The sequence below is a fragment of the Saccostrea echinata genome, unplaced genomic scaffold (genome assembly GCF_033153115.1).
Source record: "Saccostrea echinata isolate AGI-Se365-2 ecotype Australia unplaced genomic scaffold, CSIRO_AGI_Sech_v1 ptg000009l, whole genome shotgun sequence".
In the NCBI taxonomy this organism is placed as follows: Eukaryota; Metazoa; Mollusca; class Bivalvia; order Ostreida; family Ostreidae; genus Saccostrea; species Saccostrea echinata.
The window spans coordinates 4489249-4507815 of NW_026889758.1; the positions used below are offsets into that span (position 1 = coordinate 4489249).

General features: G+C 34.4%; 2 protein-coding genes across 2 annotated transcripts in view; one reads left to right on the forward strand and one right to left on the reverse strand.

The window, feature by feature from the left end:
• Positions 1–1705: 1705 nt before the first annotated feature.
• LOC133181634 (NFX1-type zinc finger-containing protein 1-like) lies at positions 1706–9743 on the forward strand. The gene is made up of 2 exons (XM_061316178.1): positions 1706–8066; positions 8766–9743. The coding sequence occupies exons 1-2, from the start codon at positions 1706–1708 to the stop codon at positions 9605–9607; spliced, it is 7203 nt and encodes a 2400-aa protein (XP_061172162.1). The 3' UTR covers positions 9608–9743.
• Positions 9744–15652: 5909 nt separating this feature from the next.
• The window catches only part of LOC133181640 (deleted in malignant brain tumors 1 protein-like), a 35151-nt gene continuing 32236 nt past the window's right edge, over positions 15653–18567 (reverse strand). The window contains exons 32-34 of the mRNA XM_061316186.1: positions 18022–18357; positions 17499–17816; positions 15653–17361 (exon numbers count right to left, since the gene is read on the reverse strand). Of these exons, the coding sequence (XP_061172170.1) occupies positions 16556–17361; positions 17499–17816; positions 18022–18357 (1460 nt within the window). The 3' untranslated portion in view covers positions 15653–16555. The remainder of the gene's footprint in view (positions 17362–17498; positions 17817–18021; positions 18358–18567) is intronic.

An 18567-nucleotide genomic window follows, 5' to 3' on the forward strand; every position in this document is an offset into this window, starting at 1 on the left:
TCAGGTGCATTGTTGATTGATGAGTAATAAGATATATTTCTATTGTGAAAAAAATAAGTCGATCGAATAATCTTTTTCTTTACATTTATCATTTGAAAGTTTTCAATTTAAATCAAACTTCCGTCTTCGGATTTATTTATAAATTATAAATCATCTGGTAGTTTGAGGGGTTGGTCGTGAAATATATGTGAGTGCACAGTGAATGCATTTTAAAGATAAATATGGCGTCAATGGAATTCGGTGTTCCCTTTGCCAACAATGCGTCAATCTTGAAGCACAGGCATTTGAATTGATTAATACTTATCACGTATAAACGAAAATCTACCAGACCTATTTAATTTGAAGAGTGGATTTTCACAAAGATCAGAATGAAGAAGGTATAAAATAAAAAGACATTTTATTAACGAAATCTCGGACAAATCAATAGTTTAGAGTCAACTGAATGGGTCTGCGGTAGATTGTTTTGTTTATCGTCTTGAATGTTCACTTTGTTTGAGAGAAAAGAAATTAACATATATTCAAATATGAACCTATCTTCATATAATTGTATCTATCTTTAAATAATTGAACCTATCTCCAAATGAATTTAAGATTAGGTATAATTGAATTAAAGATGGGTACAAATGAATTAAAGATAGGTCTAAATTTAAATGAATTGAAGACAGGTTAACAATTACACCAATCTCTATATAATTAAACCTAGGTTCAAATAAATAACACCATTAATGAATAATGTGAGCAACATTTAAGTGTTGTCTGTACAAGCAAAACCACAACAAAGATTCCTGGGATCAGAATTCCTGGAACTAATGGGACAATTTTAATATATTTTAAATATTAATTTCAATAATTTTAATATGTTCATTTAAAGTACGAAGCTACATCTTAAATATCGATAGAGATCTTAGCATTAGTTTCTGTTCGTTATCTCTTTATTTCATTTGAAAGACGAGTTTTCTGCATATCAAATATGTGCAAATAATTTCAATAATTCATTTTCTTACAGATTACTATATTAATTAATAAATGTTTTAAACAATTGAAGGTTTTCAAGTCAAGTGATTACATTTCTTTTATTTCATTCTTGTCGATACATGTAAAGTTTTAGATTGCAAAAAGTAGATCTGAACATTACTTAATTTTACTCCATTGAAATTCGAAATTCTGTCACAAATTTTATGCTCCTTATGTCTACTTTATATATATGTTTTTAATACCGGTAAATAGTATAGGGAGTTGTAACTCTTGAGATATATATCCAATGACTTTTTGTTCTTGATAGAAGAAATGAAATCTGGAAGCTGAATTACCTCCAGCAGTAAAGGAAAAAGAAGCCATATGAGGTAGGTATGAATATATTAGACATATCTGTTGGCGTTCTTCTGACAATCAAAATTAAAATCTTATATTTTGTTTTCTGAATTTTCATCGATTAGGCGAATGAAGTGAAAGCAGCATCCATGTAAAGGTAACTACTTTTTTATTCTTAATATACAGTGTACTTATTAATGAATGTTTTTAAATGAAAGAATATCTTTATGTCAATTTTTTATTTTAAAAAAAAATCCTTTTTGAACCATCTAAGGTAAAGTTATTTTTCAGTCATAAAAAAAATGCAAACAGTTCACATAATTTGTATTGTGGCTTTCTTTTTTAATTATTAGGTAAGTTGTCTTTATTTGTTTCACAGAAATTAACCAGAATAATGTCTTCGGAAAAGGACATCAAAACCTACTCGGTTTCAGAATTAAGACAATTTCAAAGTCTGTCCGTTCATCATATCTTAGAAAGTCCTATTTGGTCGTCCAGTCGCTTTCGTGAGACGAGTTCCGATTTCAACAGTACAGAGAAATCCGTATTATTCTGGAAGGTTTTTACAAAAATTATCACTTGTGATGACCCGCTATTGCAGCTGCAAGTGAACAAGGTTCTCTCAGAGATATCGACTGATAAATATTTCACTCAAACGCTTGGGCTTCTGAGTAGAATCGAAGTAACATCACCTGAAATCAATGAAGAATGGCTTGAAATATTAGATAATTTAGTAAAATTTCTACAACAGTTGTGCAGCAAAATTCCAACAACTGCTCTAGCTTCCTTGGGACTGTGTAATTATTTAAATTCCACAATTACACGATTTATATCACAGAACAGTGATGAAAGGCTGAACAGTAGTCTACTGGCCATAAAAAATGATATTGAAGATATTCAGAAGAGCATTTCTGAAAACTTGATCAAACCCCAATTAGAAAAACGGAGAGAAAAACAAGATAAGAGAAAACCACCTAATGATTTTCGCAAGATACCAATACTGCCCACCAGGGATGATATTTTTCATGAACCTTTTTTGAGAAAAAATTTGATAGAAGGGTTTTACGACAATTTGGATCATTACTTAGATATCCAGTTTAGACTTTTAAGGGAGGACTGCATTGCTCAGTTGAGAGGTGGAATATTCGAATACATTGAAGCAAAAACAATAGATGCCAATAGAGAAATAAGAAGATTGCAGGATGTCAAACTCTACAAAAATGTAACTATTGTTTCCAAAGAAGAGTCTACCAATGGTCTTCTCCATGAAATCAAATTAGACCAATATCAAGTTAGTCGGGTTAGATGGGAAAGAAGCAAAAGATTGCTTTATGGGTCACTTCTTTGCCTGTCACCCGACAATTTTGATACACTCTACTTTGCTGTCATTGAAAATGCCGACTACGATAAAATCAAAACAGACTGTACCATCAAAGTGAGCATGAGAAAGGGGAAAGGTCAGTTAGAGGTCCCATTAGGCTTATCGATGACTATGGTGGAAAGTTCAGCTTATTTCGAGTCTTACAAACATGTGTTGTCCTCCCTACAGAATATAAAGGAAGAAGATCTTCCATTCAGGAGATACATAGTGGAGGGTTGTAAAGACATAAAACCCCCGTCATATGTAGAGGAGGATGAAGAAATCGAGTATGACTTAGAACCAATTATTAATCAAAATTTTATTTTTAGGGTTTTTAATCACAGAGTTGATAAAAAGCAATACAGACTACTATCAGATGAATGGCCTTCAGCAGAAGAGCTTCATCTGGATGAATCACAGTTTCAAGCATTGAAATGTGCCTTAACAAGGGAATTTGTTATTATACAAGGTCCACCCGGGACAGGCAAAACACATTTAGGTCTAGTCATAGCAAAGGTATTGCTGCATAATAAAACATATTGGATGAATGAACAAAAAGTTTATGAGAGGCTGCCAGTTAGAGGCGCTTTTAGAAGATACCCTCCTCCTCGCCTTACAGAGGAGGCTTCTTCTGCTATGCTGATCGTTTGCTATACAAACCATGCCCTGGATCAATTCATGGAAGGCATTGTGAATTTCTTAGATCCAGATAGTAAACAAAGATGGGGATCAAAGCTTGTTCGTGTTGGCTCAAGATGCTCAAACCCAAAAATAGAGGAATATTCATTAAAGTACAAAAGACGTGAATTTCATTATTTGGAAGTCAATGATAAACAATACTTAGACGAACTTCAAAAAACCTACAGAAAAATATCAAAAATCAAATGGATAATGAAAAAATCTATTCAAAATATTTTTGGCGAAGACATTTTGAGCCCTTGGATTGAAGAGGTTGATACTCTTTTGAAAAATAGCAAGGACTTTGGAATGCTTGAATGGTTGAAAATTGACGAGAATTCATTACTGCAGGCTGCATATAAAGATTACGAAAAATATGCGTTGGCAAAAGCTATGGGAGAAACAATTGACGTCACGAATACAGCAAGTGAGGAAACTATGGAAAAAATTATTATAGATACTGAGGCTGAACTAATCAATGCGGAGAGGCATGTTGAGGATGATGAATTTGAAGTTGATTTGGAATTCGAAGAAATTGGAGTCAGTGTTGATTTAATAATAGAATCTATTCTAAAAAACGGTGTCTTCGATGATTTATTTAAAAAACTTTTAGATGATCATGGCAGAAAAGTAAAACTGAAGATTCTTAGTAATGATGTCATGGCGCCATCTGAAATTGAGAAGGCAATAAAAAGACCATGGAGAATATCAGATAATCAGAGATGGAGAATGTACAGATACTTTATTCTCAAATTGCGCGAGAGGGTTAAAGACCTTCTAAGACAGGAGGAGAAAAAGTATGCTGAATTACACGAAAAATATTTACGAGAAAAGCAGAAAATAGATCGTGAAATTTTGTTACATTCAGCAATAATTGCTATGACGACATCGGGGGCAGCTAGATATCAAGATGTTTTGAGAGAAGTTGGACCTCGAGTAATCATTGTAGAAGAAGCAGCAGAAGTTTTAGAGGCACACATAATAGCAACTCTTAATTCAAATTGCGAACATCTTATCTTAATCGGCGATCACAAACAATTGGAGCCCAAACCTGCAGTGTATAAACTAGCTGAAGAATATAACTTGGCGCTATCGATGTTCGAGAGAATGATAAATCTAGGATTACCCTATGTTTGCCTAGAACGACAGCATCGGATGCGCCCACTAATTTCACAATTGGTTCGTCCTGTTTATGCAAAACTTGTGGATAACGAAAATGTCTTTCAATATGAACATGTCATGGGCATTGAAAAAGATGTGTACTTTGTATCACATACCAAAGAGGAATCCACAAAGGAGGAGACTCGAAGCTACTGGAATGACCATGAAGCCCTTTATATTCAACGCCTCACTCGTTATCTTCTTAAACAGGGATATACAACAAACCAAATTACTATCCTTACACCATATTCTGGCCAAATGTTTCTTATACGGGATCACATGCCAAGAAGAGAATTTGAAGGAATCCACATTTCAATTCTGGATAACTATCAGGGGGAGGAAAATGACATTGTTCTTTTGTCTCTAGTCAGAAGTAACAATGAAGGCAAAATTGGATTTCTCAACAAAGAAAATCGTGTATGTGTTGCATTATCCAGAGCAAAAATCGGTCTTTATGTCATTGGAAACTTTGACATCATACGCAAGTTTTCTTACAGATGCAAGTTATGGGGAAAAGCTATCAAAATGATGGAACAGAATGGAGCGCTTGGGAAAGGACTTCCGCTTTTCTGTCGGATTCACAAATCATCTCGCATTTATGCTGTACTCCCTTCGGATTTTGATAAAGCTCCCGAAGGAGGATGTTCCCTCCAGTGTGATATAAGACGAAATTGTGGGCATGCCTGTGACCTATATTGTCATCCGAGAGACCCCGAGCACAAGGAAATTGAATGCAGAAAAATGTGCTCAAAAGTCTGTGTACGTGATCATAAGTGTAAGAAACGGTGTCATTTCCCCAAAGATTGTATGTGCGATGTTAAAATGATAAAATCTTTACCTTGTAAGCATGAACTAGCTCTACCGTGTCATGTAGATCCAGAAACAATCAAATGTCAAGTACAAGTAGACAAGGAACTACTTTGTGGACACAGTGCTAGAATACCATGCTACGAAGATCCTGCTTCATTTGTTTGTAAAGTTTTGGTAGAAAGAAAGTTGAATTGTGGTCATTTAAAAAAGCTACCTTGTCATACTGACCATGAATTATACAAGTGTAAGGAGATTGTTCGGAAAAATCTTCCTTGTGAGCATGAAGCAGAAATGTACTGCTGGGAGAATCCAGTAAGGTTCAAATGCAAACAAATTGTACACAGGACTTTAAGTTGCAATCATGAAATAGACCTGGAGTGTTATATTGATGTGGAATTCTACAAGTGCCTAGAAAAGGTCATCAAACAACTTCCATGTGGCCATGAATGTGAATTACAGTGTTTTGAGAGTAAGTACATGTATAGGATACAGTGTAAGAAAGATGTCACAGAAAAAAGAACTATTAGTCTAACATCGAAAACACCTCGTCTTTATCGTTACTTGTATCTCAGCAGGCTTACAGAAAATAGCTGCGATCATACGTACACCAGAAAATGTTATGAATCAGCAAAAGACTATCAAATAAATAATCCGTGCAAAGAAATAGTTAAGAAAACACTGAAATGTGGGCATGATATTGAAATCGCTTGTCACTTACGGGAGGATGATATCAAATGCAAAGCAAGAGTAATGACCGATTTTGAATGCCATCATGAAAATGTCGAAGTTTCATGCCATTTGAAACCTGAAGCTGAGTGCCAGGCCAAGTGTGGCAAAGTTTGCGAGTCGGATCATGTGTGTCAGAAAAAATGTCATTTTCCAAATCCCTGCACTTGCAAAATAAAAATGAAAAAGCAAAAGGAATGTGGTCACATGCTTGTTGTAGAATGTCGCGAAGACGTTTCAACGATAGCTTGTGATAAACCAGTGGAGAAAAGATTACCATGTGGTCATATCAAAACTCTTCCATGTAAAATAAATGTAAATAATGCTGATGTTCAGTGCAAAGAGAAGGTTGTTAAACTCCTTAAATGCAAACACTCTCTACTATTACCTTGCCATGTTGATCCTGACGATCCAACCATAAAATGTTTAACAAAAACGGAGAGGGACATACCGTTTTGTGGACACAAAATTTTCATTGAGTGTTATAAAAATCCCGATACAGAAAACTGCGAGAAAAAGGTGCATATTGTTCGACCGGAATGTGGACATGAAACAGAAATTTTATGCTACCTTAAAAAGCAGTTATTTTCTGGATTAAAACACTTTTCAGATTTACCATCATGCAAAACTCTCGTTGCCAAAGAGCTGCCTTGCGGTCATATATTGAATGTACCTTGCTCAGAGAAGAAAACAAGTCATGCACTGTGCAAGGAACCATGCAAATCTGTCCTTCTGTGTGGTCACATATGCAAAGGCTCCTGCTCGGAATGCAAACTTAACTTTCAACACAGGGAATGTCAAAAAATATGTAATAAAATGCTCATCTGTGGTCATCAGTGCAAAAGTAGTACTTGTGGAAGCTGTGGTCCTTGTTCCAATACATGTGGTTTTGGATGCTCCCACTTAAGCTGTACTCATCCCTGCAACAAAGCATGTGAGATATGCACCAAACCATGTGACTGGGCATGCCCACATTATAAATGCTCGAAACTCTGCTCTGACGTATGCGACCGTCCAAAATGCAATGAGAGATGCACTAAAAAATTGACATGTGGTCATCAGTGTATAGGATTTTGTGGAGACCCTTGTCCAAAGCTATGTAAGAAATGCAACCACAAGGAAATTCAGAGGTTATCGAAAGATGGATCCAATCTTTTTGTCGAACTTCAAGATTGTGGACATACTTTCAATTCCAAAACTATTGATGCTTACATGGAACATGCTGCAGATGTTTTTTATATAAAGCGATGCCCAAAGTGTTCAAAAGTAATCACGTGGCATCCACGTTACCAGACAGAGCTCAAAAAACAAAGTCTGACCCTTAACGAGATTAGAAACACGATAGATTCTGTGTCAAAGAAGTTAAACGTCTTTACATATCCCATACTTGCAGGCTTTTCTGAAAGTTGTTTGGAGTATATTACAAAGTTTGGAACATTTGTTGCTGCAAATGAACAATCTTTACAACAAATAAATAATATTTTACTGACATCTGCAAAACATTATTTGCAGTCCATGAAACAATTACTACAAAAGAAAAAATCAGGAAATCAGAGATATCACAGTATTTATACAAAACTACGAGTTATTAGAGCCTGGTGGAAGGTGTTTATTGTGATACAATACAACACATTGTCTCCACAGATGACATCAGAGCAGGGAGCAGGAGTCTCCGAGAAGGAAGATTTAGATTCAGATGATTCTGATGATGATGAAACAGGAAGAGATTACTTCAGCAGGCAGGATAGTGCAGATAAGAATCAGGAAGGACTATCCAAAAAGCAGTTTAAGTATGAAAAAATTCAAGAATTTAAGCGTAACCTAGAGCTTTTGCAAAATTCTTTTATTAAATCAGAAAATGACCTCGACTACTGGTCAAGGGACGTAGAAGAAAGAATGGACTATTTTGCACCTTTCCTGAGTAAAATAGGAAAAGCGTGGATACAAACAGCTGCTAAATCGCCTGAGCTGATTGCTGTAATTGAAATCCATGCTGAAACCTGGAAAATGTGTGCAAATGGTCAGTATTTGCTATTTCTTCTTTAATTGAATCAAAAGCCCTGTGAACTTTTTACTTGCTTCATTTTTCCCTTCTTTGTCCAGAAACTCTAGATGCGTCAGTATTTCTCTAAACATGTACATGTTAGCATTATTCTTTATGCCCATCCAAACTTTGCACATCACATCCTCAGTTAAGGAATTAAGTAAAAACAGAGATAGATCCCAGCCTCTTGAAAGGGGAGGCATTAAAAATAGTAAAATATTGTACGTAATTGGAGAATTTTCTTTCGACAGTGGGATCTAATTAACAGAAATATGAACCTTTCACTTCATTTTTATTAAAGTTTGACTAACAGGGTGCAGACTATCATATTAAGACCAAACGATCTAAAATGTTATAAATGATTTTATGAAATAGTTAAAATCATAAGTTAAAACTACTCCGTCATAAGAATAATATATAGGCTTCTTGTGTAATAAAGATTCGGCTCTCATTATTGTATGCACCGAGCAAATAATCGCTGTTTTCGGGAGTGTCCATTGGCATACATATAACAATTGCTAAAATAAAGCTAGTTAAGTTTAATAATAAGAATGATCTACCTAACAATTGCATCTGAGATTTTTGGGTTGGCGAATATGAATCAAAGAATATATAGTTAATTGTCTTGAGTTAAAGAGAGTTTAAAAAAAAATCATGATTTTTTCGCACTTTTAGGTCATCCCTTCAGCTTTTTGAACGAGATCAGTAATTGTGTCATTTGCCTCGGACTCGACAGACTGTCATTGCAGCCTTTTCAAATTCCGCAAGAAACAGATAAACCAGGACAAAACAAAAACTACAACGAGCAAGGCGCGCGTCCAAAAACCCGCGGGAAACAGGTTGAAGATGACGGAACAGCATTCCAGAAAAATAATTCTAAAGGAAGAAACAAACAAGTATGGAAAGATAATCCGTCTGGAAATGACAGAGAATTTCAACAAGATTATCCCACGCTTGTCAATAATGATAATTTCAAGAAAAACCAGAGGAGAGACAAACGAAAGGAAAACAGAAATTCAACATGGAATCAAACGAATGAATGTCCCATACCGATAGTTTTCGGAAACCAAGGACGAGGAAGGAACGCTACACGTCATTTGGATGAATTTAGGTTTGATCAAGGTCGTGGTAATAGTCAAGAAAATTATAACTGGAATAACGAATTCCCATCTTTGGAAAAAAGAGAAACCTTTGAATACAATCAGCCGGCTATGGATAATACATCGTGGGATCGTGGAAACGAGCCTGGACAATATGAACCAAGAGGAAGAGGAAGGCGAGGAGGAGTGGGTGAGTATGGACAACAGTATTACAGAGGACGAGGGAGGGGAGGATGGGGAAGAGGGAGAGAACATGATCAACAGGACTTTCGAGGAGGGTGGAGAAGAGGATGGGGGAGAGGAAGTGACAACGGACAACAGGAGACTCGTAGAAGTGACTACGGACAACAGGAGACTCGTGGAAGGGGAAGAGGGAGACAAGGACCTCGAAGAGGTGGTCGAAGAGGAAGACGATAATAATCTTTTATGACTTCGGACTCTAATTTGTAATAATTTCTGTTATTGAGTATTAATATTTATAATTTTATCACAGATTATGCTCGGTGTGTCAACTATCTACTTCTGTTTGATTACTTGAAAATATTGAAACCTATCTTTAATAATAATTTTGATAAATTTTTAAATATTATAATTATTTAAAGAAATAGTACAAGTATGTGCTCAAGTAAAACTCTTATGTTTTATTACTATGTATTGATAAATATTCATTAATTTAAATTCACGTGTGATAATTATAATTACAAACATCTTAGATATGCATATGGATGAATTGGTCATATGTAACATAACCACTTGTTCCTTTTTGTTTTAGGTCTGTTTTCTTATTTAATATAATGAAATTTAAATAAAATTTCGATATTCTCTATGAATAATCATATCTTTTAAGGCAATGTTTATCTGTACATGTATTGCTAAGTCAAATTCATTAAAATTCAGTTCAAATTTGAAGCTTTATATATTTTAGGATGGAAATTCACCATCGTCGGATATCCACAGGTGATCTCGTATTTTACTCGTGATGAGTAATAGACGAGATCACCCGTGGGTATCCGACGATGGAAGTTCAGATAAAATAACGGTTTTTGCAACATTCACTTCAAACTCAGTAACCGTGTCTCTTCTTTAATCACAATAATTCTTAATTTTCCCTTTTATCGTTGTTAAATTAAATAATGTACATATACCCTACATGTATATGTACATTTGTAAAGTTAAGGGCTCAGTCAAAACTTACCGGATAGCGCAAATGGACGTCATTTTCAATCCGTTTGTCTCCGTCCACATGCGTTTCTTGTCCGTTTCTTATTCGGTGAATACGGTCGATGTCCGGTGAAGTTCGCTTTATCCGGCGGAAAGTTTAGAGATGTTCAAACTTGAAATGGACACGAACGCACACATCCAGGTGTCCGCTTTATAAGTAAGGTATGTTGGTTTGAAGTACAGTAGATATCCATTTACGTGCGATTTGTACGGAACTTCCTGTGCATTTCTTTTCCTGTACTTCTCCGGTCTGCTTTTGTTGATGTCTGTAAGACCTAAGTCACAACCGGACAATTACTGGTAGTGAAACGGATAAACCTGACGTGCTCCGGACACTGATCGTACGTCCGTTACGGCGTTAGTCTAAGGTTCGTTTACAGTTTACACGGTACTCATTCGTTACGGAAACGTTAGTTGGCCGTTGCTTGTACAGTACATATATATCTGAAAATCGTTCAGGTTTTGTTTTATAGTTTCATATTGATCGCAAGCGCCTCAAAATGCGGTGGAAGAGATTTTCAGCAACGTATATTACCAACAAAATGCGTTCCGTCTTCATTTCTTCATCTGCCTGGCATCCGTTAGTGCTACCCGGTAAGGTGTGACTGAGCCCTTATGATTTAAATTAAAAAAAAAATAGATATTGTGTCTAGTTGTGTTTAAATAAAACGTTATGTACTGAATTTTTTTTTACTTCTTAAAGGTCTGGGCGGCCTCCGATTTCGGAGGATAGCTAGTTTCAATATGGCGGCCATTTATATGGATAATCGCATTTCATTGTGGAATAGCTTATCCTCCAATTTCAGAGGATATCACAGCTAATTTACCTTTAATGGAAAAGTGCAAGCACCAGAGTATGCTTGCAAATAAAAGTTCAAACATTAAACTATCGATTGTATGTGGCGTTTTGAGATTCTATGTCTAGCTATTTTGCAATTTATTTTCAAAGTTGGCATTTTTTGGGCTCCATTTTTAGCTCTACTGGTCAGAGACCAGAAGAGCTTCTGCGATAGTAAGATGTCTGTCGTCCGTCTAGCTGTCTGTCTGTAAACAATTTGTCAAAACGCTACTCCTCCTATAGTTTTGGTCTGATTTCAATATATTATCAATTCCAGTGAAATGTACCGTTTTGCATTACGTCACAACCTATGATGACAGCTGCGCTCAAGGTAAATAGTACACGCCTCCTAACCGCAAGCTTTCTGACTGGTAGTTTCTCCTTATCCCTGATTGGTTGCTCGTGCAACAGACTATTTCCGTGTCAATGTTGACAAAATGATTTGACCAATCACACAGATCTTATACCGGGAGCGTGAATTGTTTACGCTGGGCGCATCTGTTAAAATAGATCGTGACGTAATGCGAAACTGCACACTATACTGGAATTGATAATAACTTAGCACATAAGTAGACTACACTAAGACATATAATTCTGTTTATCGGATTTTGATTTCAATGAATGGTGTTGCGTGGTTACTAAAAATAGAGATTTCTGGGAAATACTTTCAAAACGCTACTCCTCCTACAGTTTTAGTCTGATATCAATATAACTTGGCACACAAGTAGACAATACTAAGATACATTATTCTGTGAATTGGTTTTTGATTTCAATGAACGGTGTTGCAATGGTTACTAAAAATAGAAATTTCTTTGAAAAACTTTCAAAACGCTACTCCTCCTGCAGTTTTGATCTGATTTCAATATAACTTGGCACACAAGTAGACTATAATAAGATACATAATTCTGTATACCAGATTTGGATTTCAATGAACGGTGTTGCCATGGTTACTAAAAATAGAGATTTCTTGGAAATACATTCAAAACGCTACTCCTCCTACAGCTTTCGTCTGATTTCAGAATAACTTGGCACACAAGTAGACTATACTTAGATACATAATTCTTTATACATGTACCAGTTTTGGATTTCAATGAACAGTGTTGCCATGGTTACTAAAAATAGAAATTTCTGTGAAATACTTTCAAAACGCTACTCCTCCTACACTTTCTGTCTGATTTCAGTATAACTTGGCATACAAGTAGACTAAACTGAGATACATAATTGTCGTTATTGTTTTTCTATTTTTTGAATGATGTCGCCATGGTTACTTAAATCCAAATTTCTGTAAAATTGTTTTAAAAGGCTACTCCTCCTACAGTTTTAGCCTGATTGCAATAAATCTTGCCACAAAAAGAGACTATAAACCAAGGATCATTACTCTATTTATTGCTGTTGCAAAGTTTCAAGTCCAAGTGCTACTTTTATCTTCCTTTATAAGTACAACCGGTGGAGCTACAGTCTCGTCAGAGACTTCTAATTACCGAATATTTCTTGATATTTAGTTTTATTTTTATGTTTTTTTCCCCTATGAAGACAAATGAAAAGGGACTTTGATATTATGTTCATATTTTCCTTTAATTTAAAAAAAGAGAGAAAAAGGAAACACAGAAGGAAACATTAAAATGCAAAAATTTTTCTGCCTTATAAAATAAGCAACTAAAACGAATTTAATAGAGGAATGAATGAATAGTTATGAATAAATAAAGAAAAAAAAAATAAATTTATTGAATAGCATATTAAATAAATAAAACAGATAATTTAAGTGATGTGCTTAAGGATAATTAAACGAATAAAATAATTTAGATAATTGTCACAGGATTAGTATTTACTATATGTTACTATGTATGATAATTTGCGCATGCGTCATTCATTCATGGTTTGTAAGTTCATCACCTCTGATGTCATATGGTGAGTATGGGATGTGCATGGATGTGTTTGACTGGTTTTTCCAGTCATTGCGCATGGCTGGCGCGAATTTTATTAACCTTTAATATTATTTTAAATCACTTGATGAAAACCCTCTGATATAGATGGACGTTACGAGGACTGCCATTGTCCGTAACTTAGCTTTATAATTAGGAGCTTAAATTCTGTCTACATGGTAAGATATTTTAATTAAACTATTTTATATTTTCAGTAAATTAAATTATGAATTAAATAGTTGATGTAAATTTATTTAAATATTTAATGTGTAAATGGACGGTACGTAAGTTTTCATATTTATTGTAGATCACCATGTCATTGATGATATAACGTAAATACTGCATCAAATACCATCATGTCGATGGAAAATAAATAAATTACATTGAACAGTTGTCCGGAGTTTTCTCTTATCCAAGAACTGTTAATTATAAAAGTTAACACCCTTGACATAATTAAACTTGGATTTTTCAAAAAAAAGTTTATCAATATTTCTATACCACTTATCACATTACTACGTTACTGGAAAATCAGCGTGCTTAAAATTAACCTCACAGGCAGGTACGGGTAATCGTTGTAAACTAGGCTGTGAACTGAATAATTGATTGACGGCATTTACAACAAATACTGTTATATTGATTTAATATCCTGATTTATCCATCATCATATGAAATAGTACTTTTTATTTGTTTTGGTTGAGAAATCTGCGTACGGTTCATAAATGCAAGAGTTGCTGTTCTTTTTTGGTTCAGAGTTAACTGTTGTTTTGAAAAGTCCGGTAGGTGGCGAGACCGCTATCCTCTGTTTTCAGAGGATAAAAAAGCTATCCTCCAAAAACGGAGGCCGCCTAGAACTGGTCAGACAGTGTGTGAAGATGATTATACTAGCAAGTAGTTTTACATGACTTACAATGTACATTTATATCTAATCAAGGAAACTTAATTTTATGTGAAACATTATTTTCTGTAAAAGACAAATTATAGCTTGTCATTTTCCCCGAAAGAATATATCACAAATCAACAGCTAAATCGATTTTTTGAGGCCCAAAGGTCCATCTCATTTTGTACACGGTTAGCTCAGTGTTAAAATAAAATTTATATTTAATTCATTTCTTAATTTGAGTATCACTCATCTTATTTTCTATGCAAACTTCGACAATTAAGCATGGTGGAGAATCCTGGTACAGTATAGCGTGATATCAATCAACATCCTACTTGTCCTGGTTATGGGAGTTTGCTGGTACATGTATGAAGCACTCTTTGACTTCAGTTAAAATTTGTAAATAGCTTTAAAATAACAAACACAAATGTTGTTGATGGTTATGTGCAAATACTGTGGTTAAGGTGAATAAGCATAATATGAATGCTTGGCATTTTGATTTAAGTTTACTGCTTCATGATCCCAGAACCTAATAATTAATAATGATGTGTCTCAAGTACATGTATAGACCCCAAAGTTTGTGTTAGAAAAAGCAGCTAGCAGGTCAATCTTTAGGCATCAATAATAATAAAAAAAAAAATAAATGTAAGATTCATAAAAAGTAAATAAATTCATTTCATATCATTTAATGTCAAGATGATTATAAACACAATCATTTCCCTATCATTTCCTTAGTAAAAAATATCACATTTTCATTCTGCAGACAACGGCAACAGTAGGAGAGTACTGAATTTTCACAGACAAATAACCTATGACATACAATAATGAAAAATATAAATAAATGTATGTTATACAAATAAAGACTTGCTCAAGTTTCTATGTTAAGGACAGATGACACAAACTTTTTTTAAGTCATGAAATTACTAATTTAAGTCATGTTTTTTATAAGTAAAATGATTAAGTTTAAATTGCATAGATTTTAATTTTTTCGTTCAATGTTTCACAATAATGTCCTATAAAGTGATAAAAAGTAGTAAAGATTTATAAGGGTAATTGCAGGAAGGTAGGATTTTGAACATCATAAAAAGTTTACAATTTTTTAATATTTTAACAATATGACACTTGCATCATTAACAACCAAAATAGGTTCTAAAATATATATACCAATCATACATCAATATTTTGTTTTGTATCATCTGTCCTGAATTTTTGATTTATATTTCTATATATGACTTTGTTCCCTGTGATATTTCTGATAAAATTAACTAAAAAAAAAATAAGGCAAATGACTTCAAGATACAAATAGAAAACTATTTAGCATAAAGACTTGAGCAAATCTCATACAAACATTCGAATTATTATAGATTTTGACAGATCCTTGCCTAGTTCTGATCTAAATACAAAAAAGGTCATTTGACGTTCCAAAAATGTTTTCCTTTATTTCTGTAAAATAAATTAAGCTTAATTTCTTAAAATTCTTGTGAAAATTCTTAAATCAAGGGAATTTAACTGTAAAAAATGAGTTTTTATGCCTCTGATTTCACAAACTAATATACTGCAAGTCATTTTAAAACTTTTCCTTCCATGAAGAAATAACGCATTGCCAAGGGCTATGTTTAATTCTTTGAAAACAATTACAGGTAAAGTTCATGTTGCATACCAACTGAGACTAGAATATTCAGTAATTGTATATGAACACATATTTGTAAACAAAGGATAAATTAACAGTCAACACATCACCACAGAAAGATCAGGAACTTTTCAATCTTATGTCAACACATTCATTACAAAAACAATTGACAAGGCATAGAAATATATGATTGATATATTGAAAAAGAAATCAATGCTGGATGTATACAGAAATCATTGGTATCAGAATTATCAGTGATCATGTGTGGTGATTTAATTTTTAATGTTCTATCAATTAAGACATTAAAATACTACCAACTAGGATGAATTTGGTTTTTATAAAAAGCTGAAAATTTTACACTTCTTGCTAAAAATTGCTCCACACACCAATAACATAAATTTGCAAAATATCCCTGGAGATGGAATTTGAAGTAAATGTCCTTATATCTAATACTCAATTTAATCTAGTAGCCATTAATTTAAAAATAAAAACATGAATTATTCAAAACCATCTATATTTATCTAGGTAAACAAGTCAACCACTCAATTTCTGTTCCAATACATTTGACAATTATGCTTTTTCCATAAAGTGAACTTCACATGACTGTGCATTTAGCAAGTTCGCTATTTTCTCATGGAATGGACCTTAATAAATATTATTTCAGTTTTTGAGGTTGCTCATTAAGTACATGTACAGTGTGTGATTGAGATACAATGCTGTCTATAAGTAGGCAAAAGAATGGTTAAACAATGCTTTCATAATTAGGCAAAAAAAGTTTCCCAGTGTTCTGTAAACTATTCACCATATGCATTATATTTTAATTCTGATATTAAATGATTTTAGAAGCATACTGTAATCTAACACTTAAAGCTTAAAATCAAGCTTTGGACACTGAATCATCTATAGGAAAACGAATTTCATCTTGGTCTGGTAAAGCTTCATTACTGTCAATCACAGTGCTTGCATTTTGTTGCCCATACAAAGGATTGGCAAAGGAGTTTTTAGTTTCATTTCTGCCATTGGTCAATGGCTTGGAATAGTATGCGCTGCCATTTTTGGTCAGCTGCAGATTGTCGCCAGCACTTCCATTGGCAGTGCCTGTTGGCTGCATTGTCATGTCATATAACTGATTACTGACAGCAATGCTGCCATCACTATTGTGTTCAATGATATCATCGTGAAAACGTTCATGTGGAATAGTGTCTCTTTTATGGAATTTGCGGACTTTGAACACAAACACAAGAATGATGACTGCCAAAATGACAAAGAAAATAACAACAGGGACAGCAATGATCACACCCAGCGATGTGGAACTCTCCTGTTGTTGTTTAGGAGGCACCAATGTAGCATTTATTCCTGACTCTCCTTTTGTTGGAGACGTTAATTCAATGGTTGTTGTTTTTTGAGTTGATGTTGTTGGTCTCTTTGTGGTAGGTTTAGGAGTTGGTTTTAGAGTTGTGGTTGTTTTTGTTGTTGGTTTTACGGTTGTTGTTGGTTTCAATGTCGTTGGTTTCAATGTTGTTGGTTTTAATGTTGTTGGTTTTATTGTTGTTGATTTCAATGTTGTTGGTTCTGTTGTTGTTGTTGTTGTTGTGGTCTTTGTTTTACTTGTTGTTATGGGTACAGTGGTCGTTGATATTGTTGTAGAAATAGTTGTGGTTGATGTCGTTGGTATTATAGGACCTACAATAACATTGCATAATTTATTTTTTGATGAAAAAAAAATAAGATTAGTTCTTGCAACTCGACAAAATCCATTGCAATGTTTGAGGAAATAAAATTATTAATACTTTTAAACTGAGATATCGTAAAAATCTTACCCTCACACTTGACACCCACATCCTCCGTGTGGTTACAGTTATGGGTACCAATACCTCTATTACTACAATCCCAGATATGGGTCTCATTGCCAAAACATTTCACATTATCAAACCAGATAGGACCACTTCCTCTTCCAAAATGGGCCTCTTTAATTGGTTTTCCCCCCGTGAGTCCCATCTGTCGACAGACAACTTTAGCAGCTGTCTCATCCCAGAAGTCATCACAAATTGTACCCCATTGGTTTGGGCCCTGAATGAACACCTCCAGTCGACCTGTGTAATTGCTATTTCCATTCACCAGACGAATCTTCTTTGGCTCTAAAATTTATAGTTTGTTTAGATAAATACATTTACATGTAACAACACAAGAAACATATTACTTAAATGAGTTCAGAATATGCTGTGTTTTCTATAAATAAACATGTAGTTGTGCTGAATTTTTGTTCCAATATAAATAGATCCTGGTAAATGGAGACAAATTCATAATTACACATGTACTATACCTATAACACATGTACTATACCTATAACATCATTATAACATGATGCATATGCTCCTGGTTCATTGAATAAACACAAATCATCTAAAAACGTGGAGTTAAATCCAGTGTTCAGACATGTCATTAGGGTCTTCTCATCCCCCTGACAGAAGTACCCAGTCACCCATCTCTTAGTGGGTACCAGTCGAGAGTTGTGGTTGTAACTGACAATACCATCCGAATAACCAAGTTGTCGACAAAGAACTTTAGCATCCGCAGTCTTCCAGGACCAAGCGCAGACAGTGCCAACAACACCATCATAACTCAGCTCCACACGACCTGTCGAATTGCTTTCTCCTCCCACAAGATTGTACTGAATACCTAAAATGTGGAAGAAGTCTTGTCAAGTGTTGCTTACTTATGGAATACATACAAAGATGTGATGTTTTTCTTTTGAGAAACAATTTAAATGTTTTCTCTCATTGTCAAGATGCATAGTGATATTTTTCTTGTTGTCTGCATTAAAAATAGCTGCACATAGTTCACTAAAACAAACTTTGCAATTTTTCCATCAGAAGAATGTTGCTAAAA

Excerpts from the sequence above, each read along its gene's own strand:
- LOC133181634 (XM_061316178.1), top strand. The coding sequence starts at position 1,706 with ATGTCTTCGGAAAAGGACATCAAAACCTACTCGGTTTCAGAATTAAGA. Across the intron at positions 8,067-8,765 it reads CTGGAAAATGTGTGCAAATG|GTCATCCCTTCAGCTTTTTG; the intron begins GTCAGTATTTGC and ends TCGCACTTTTAG.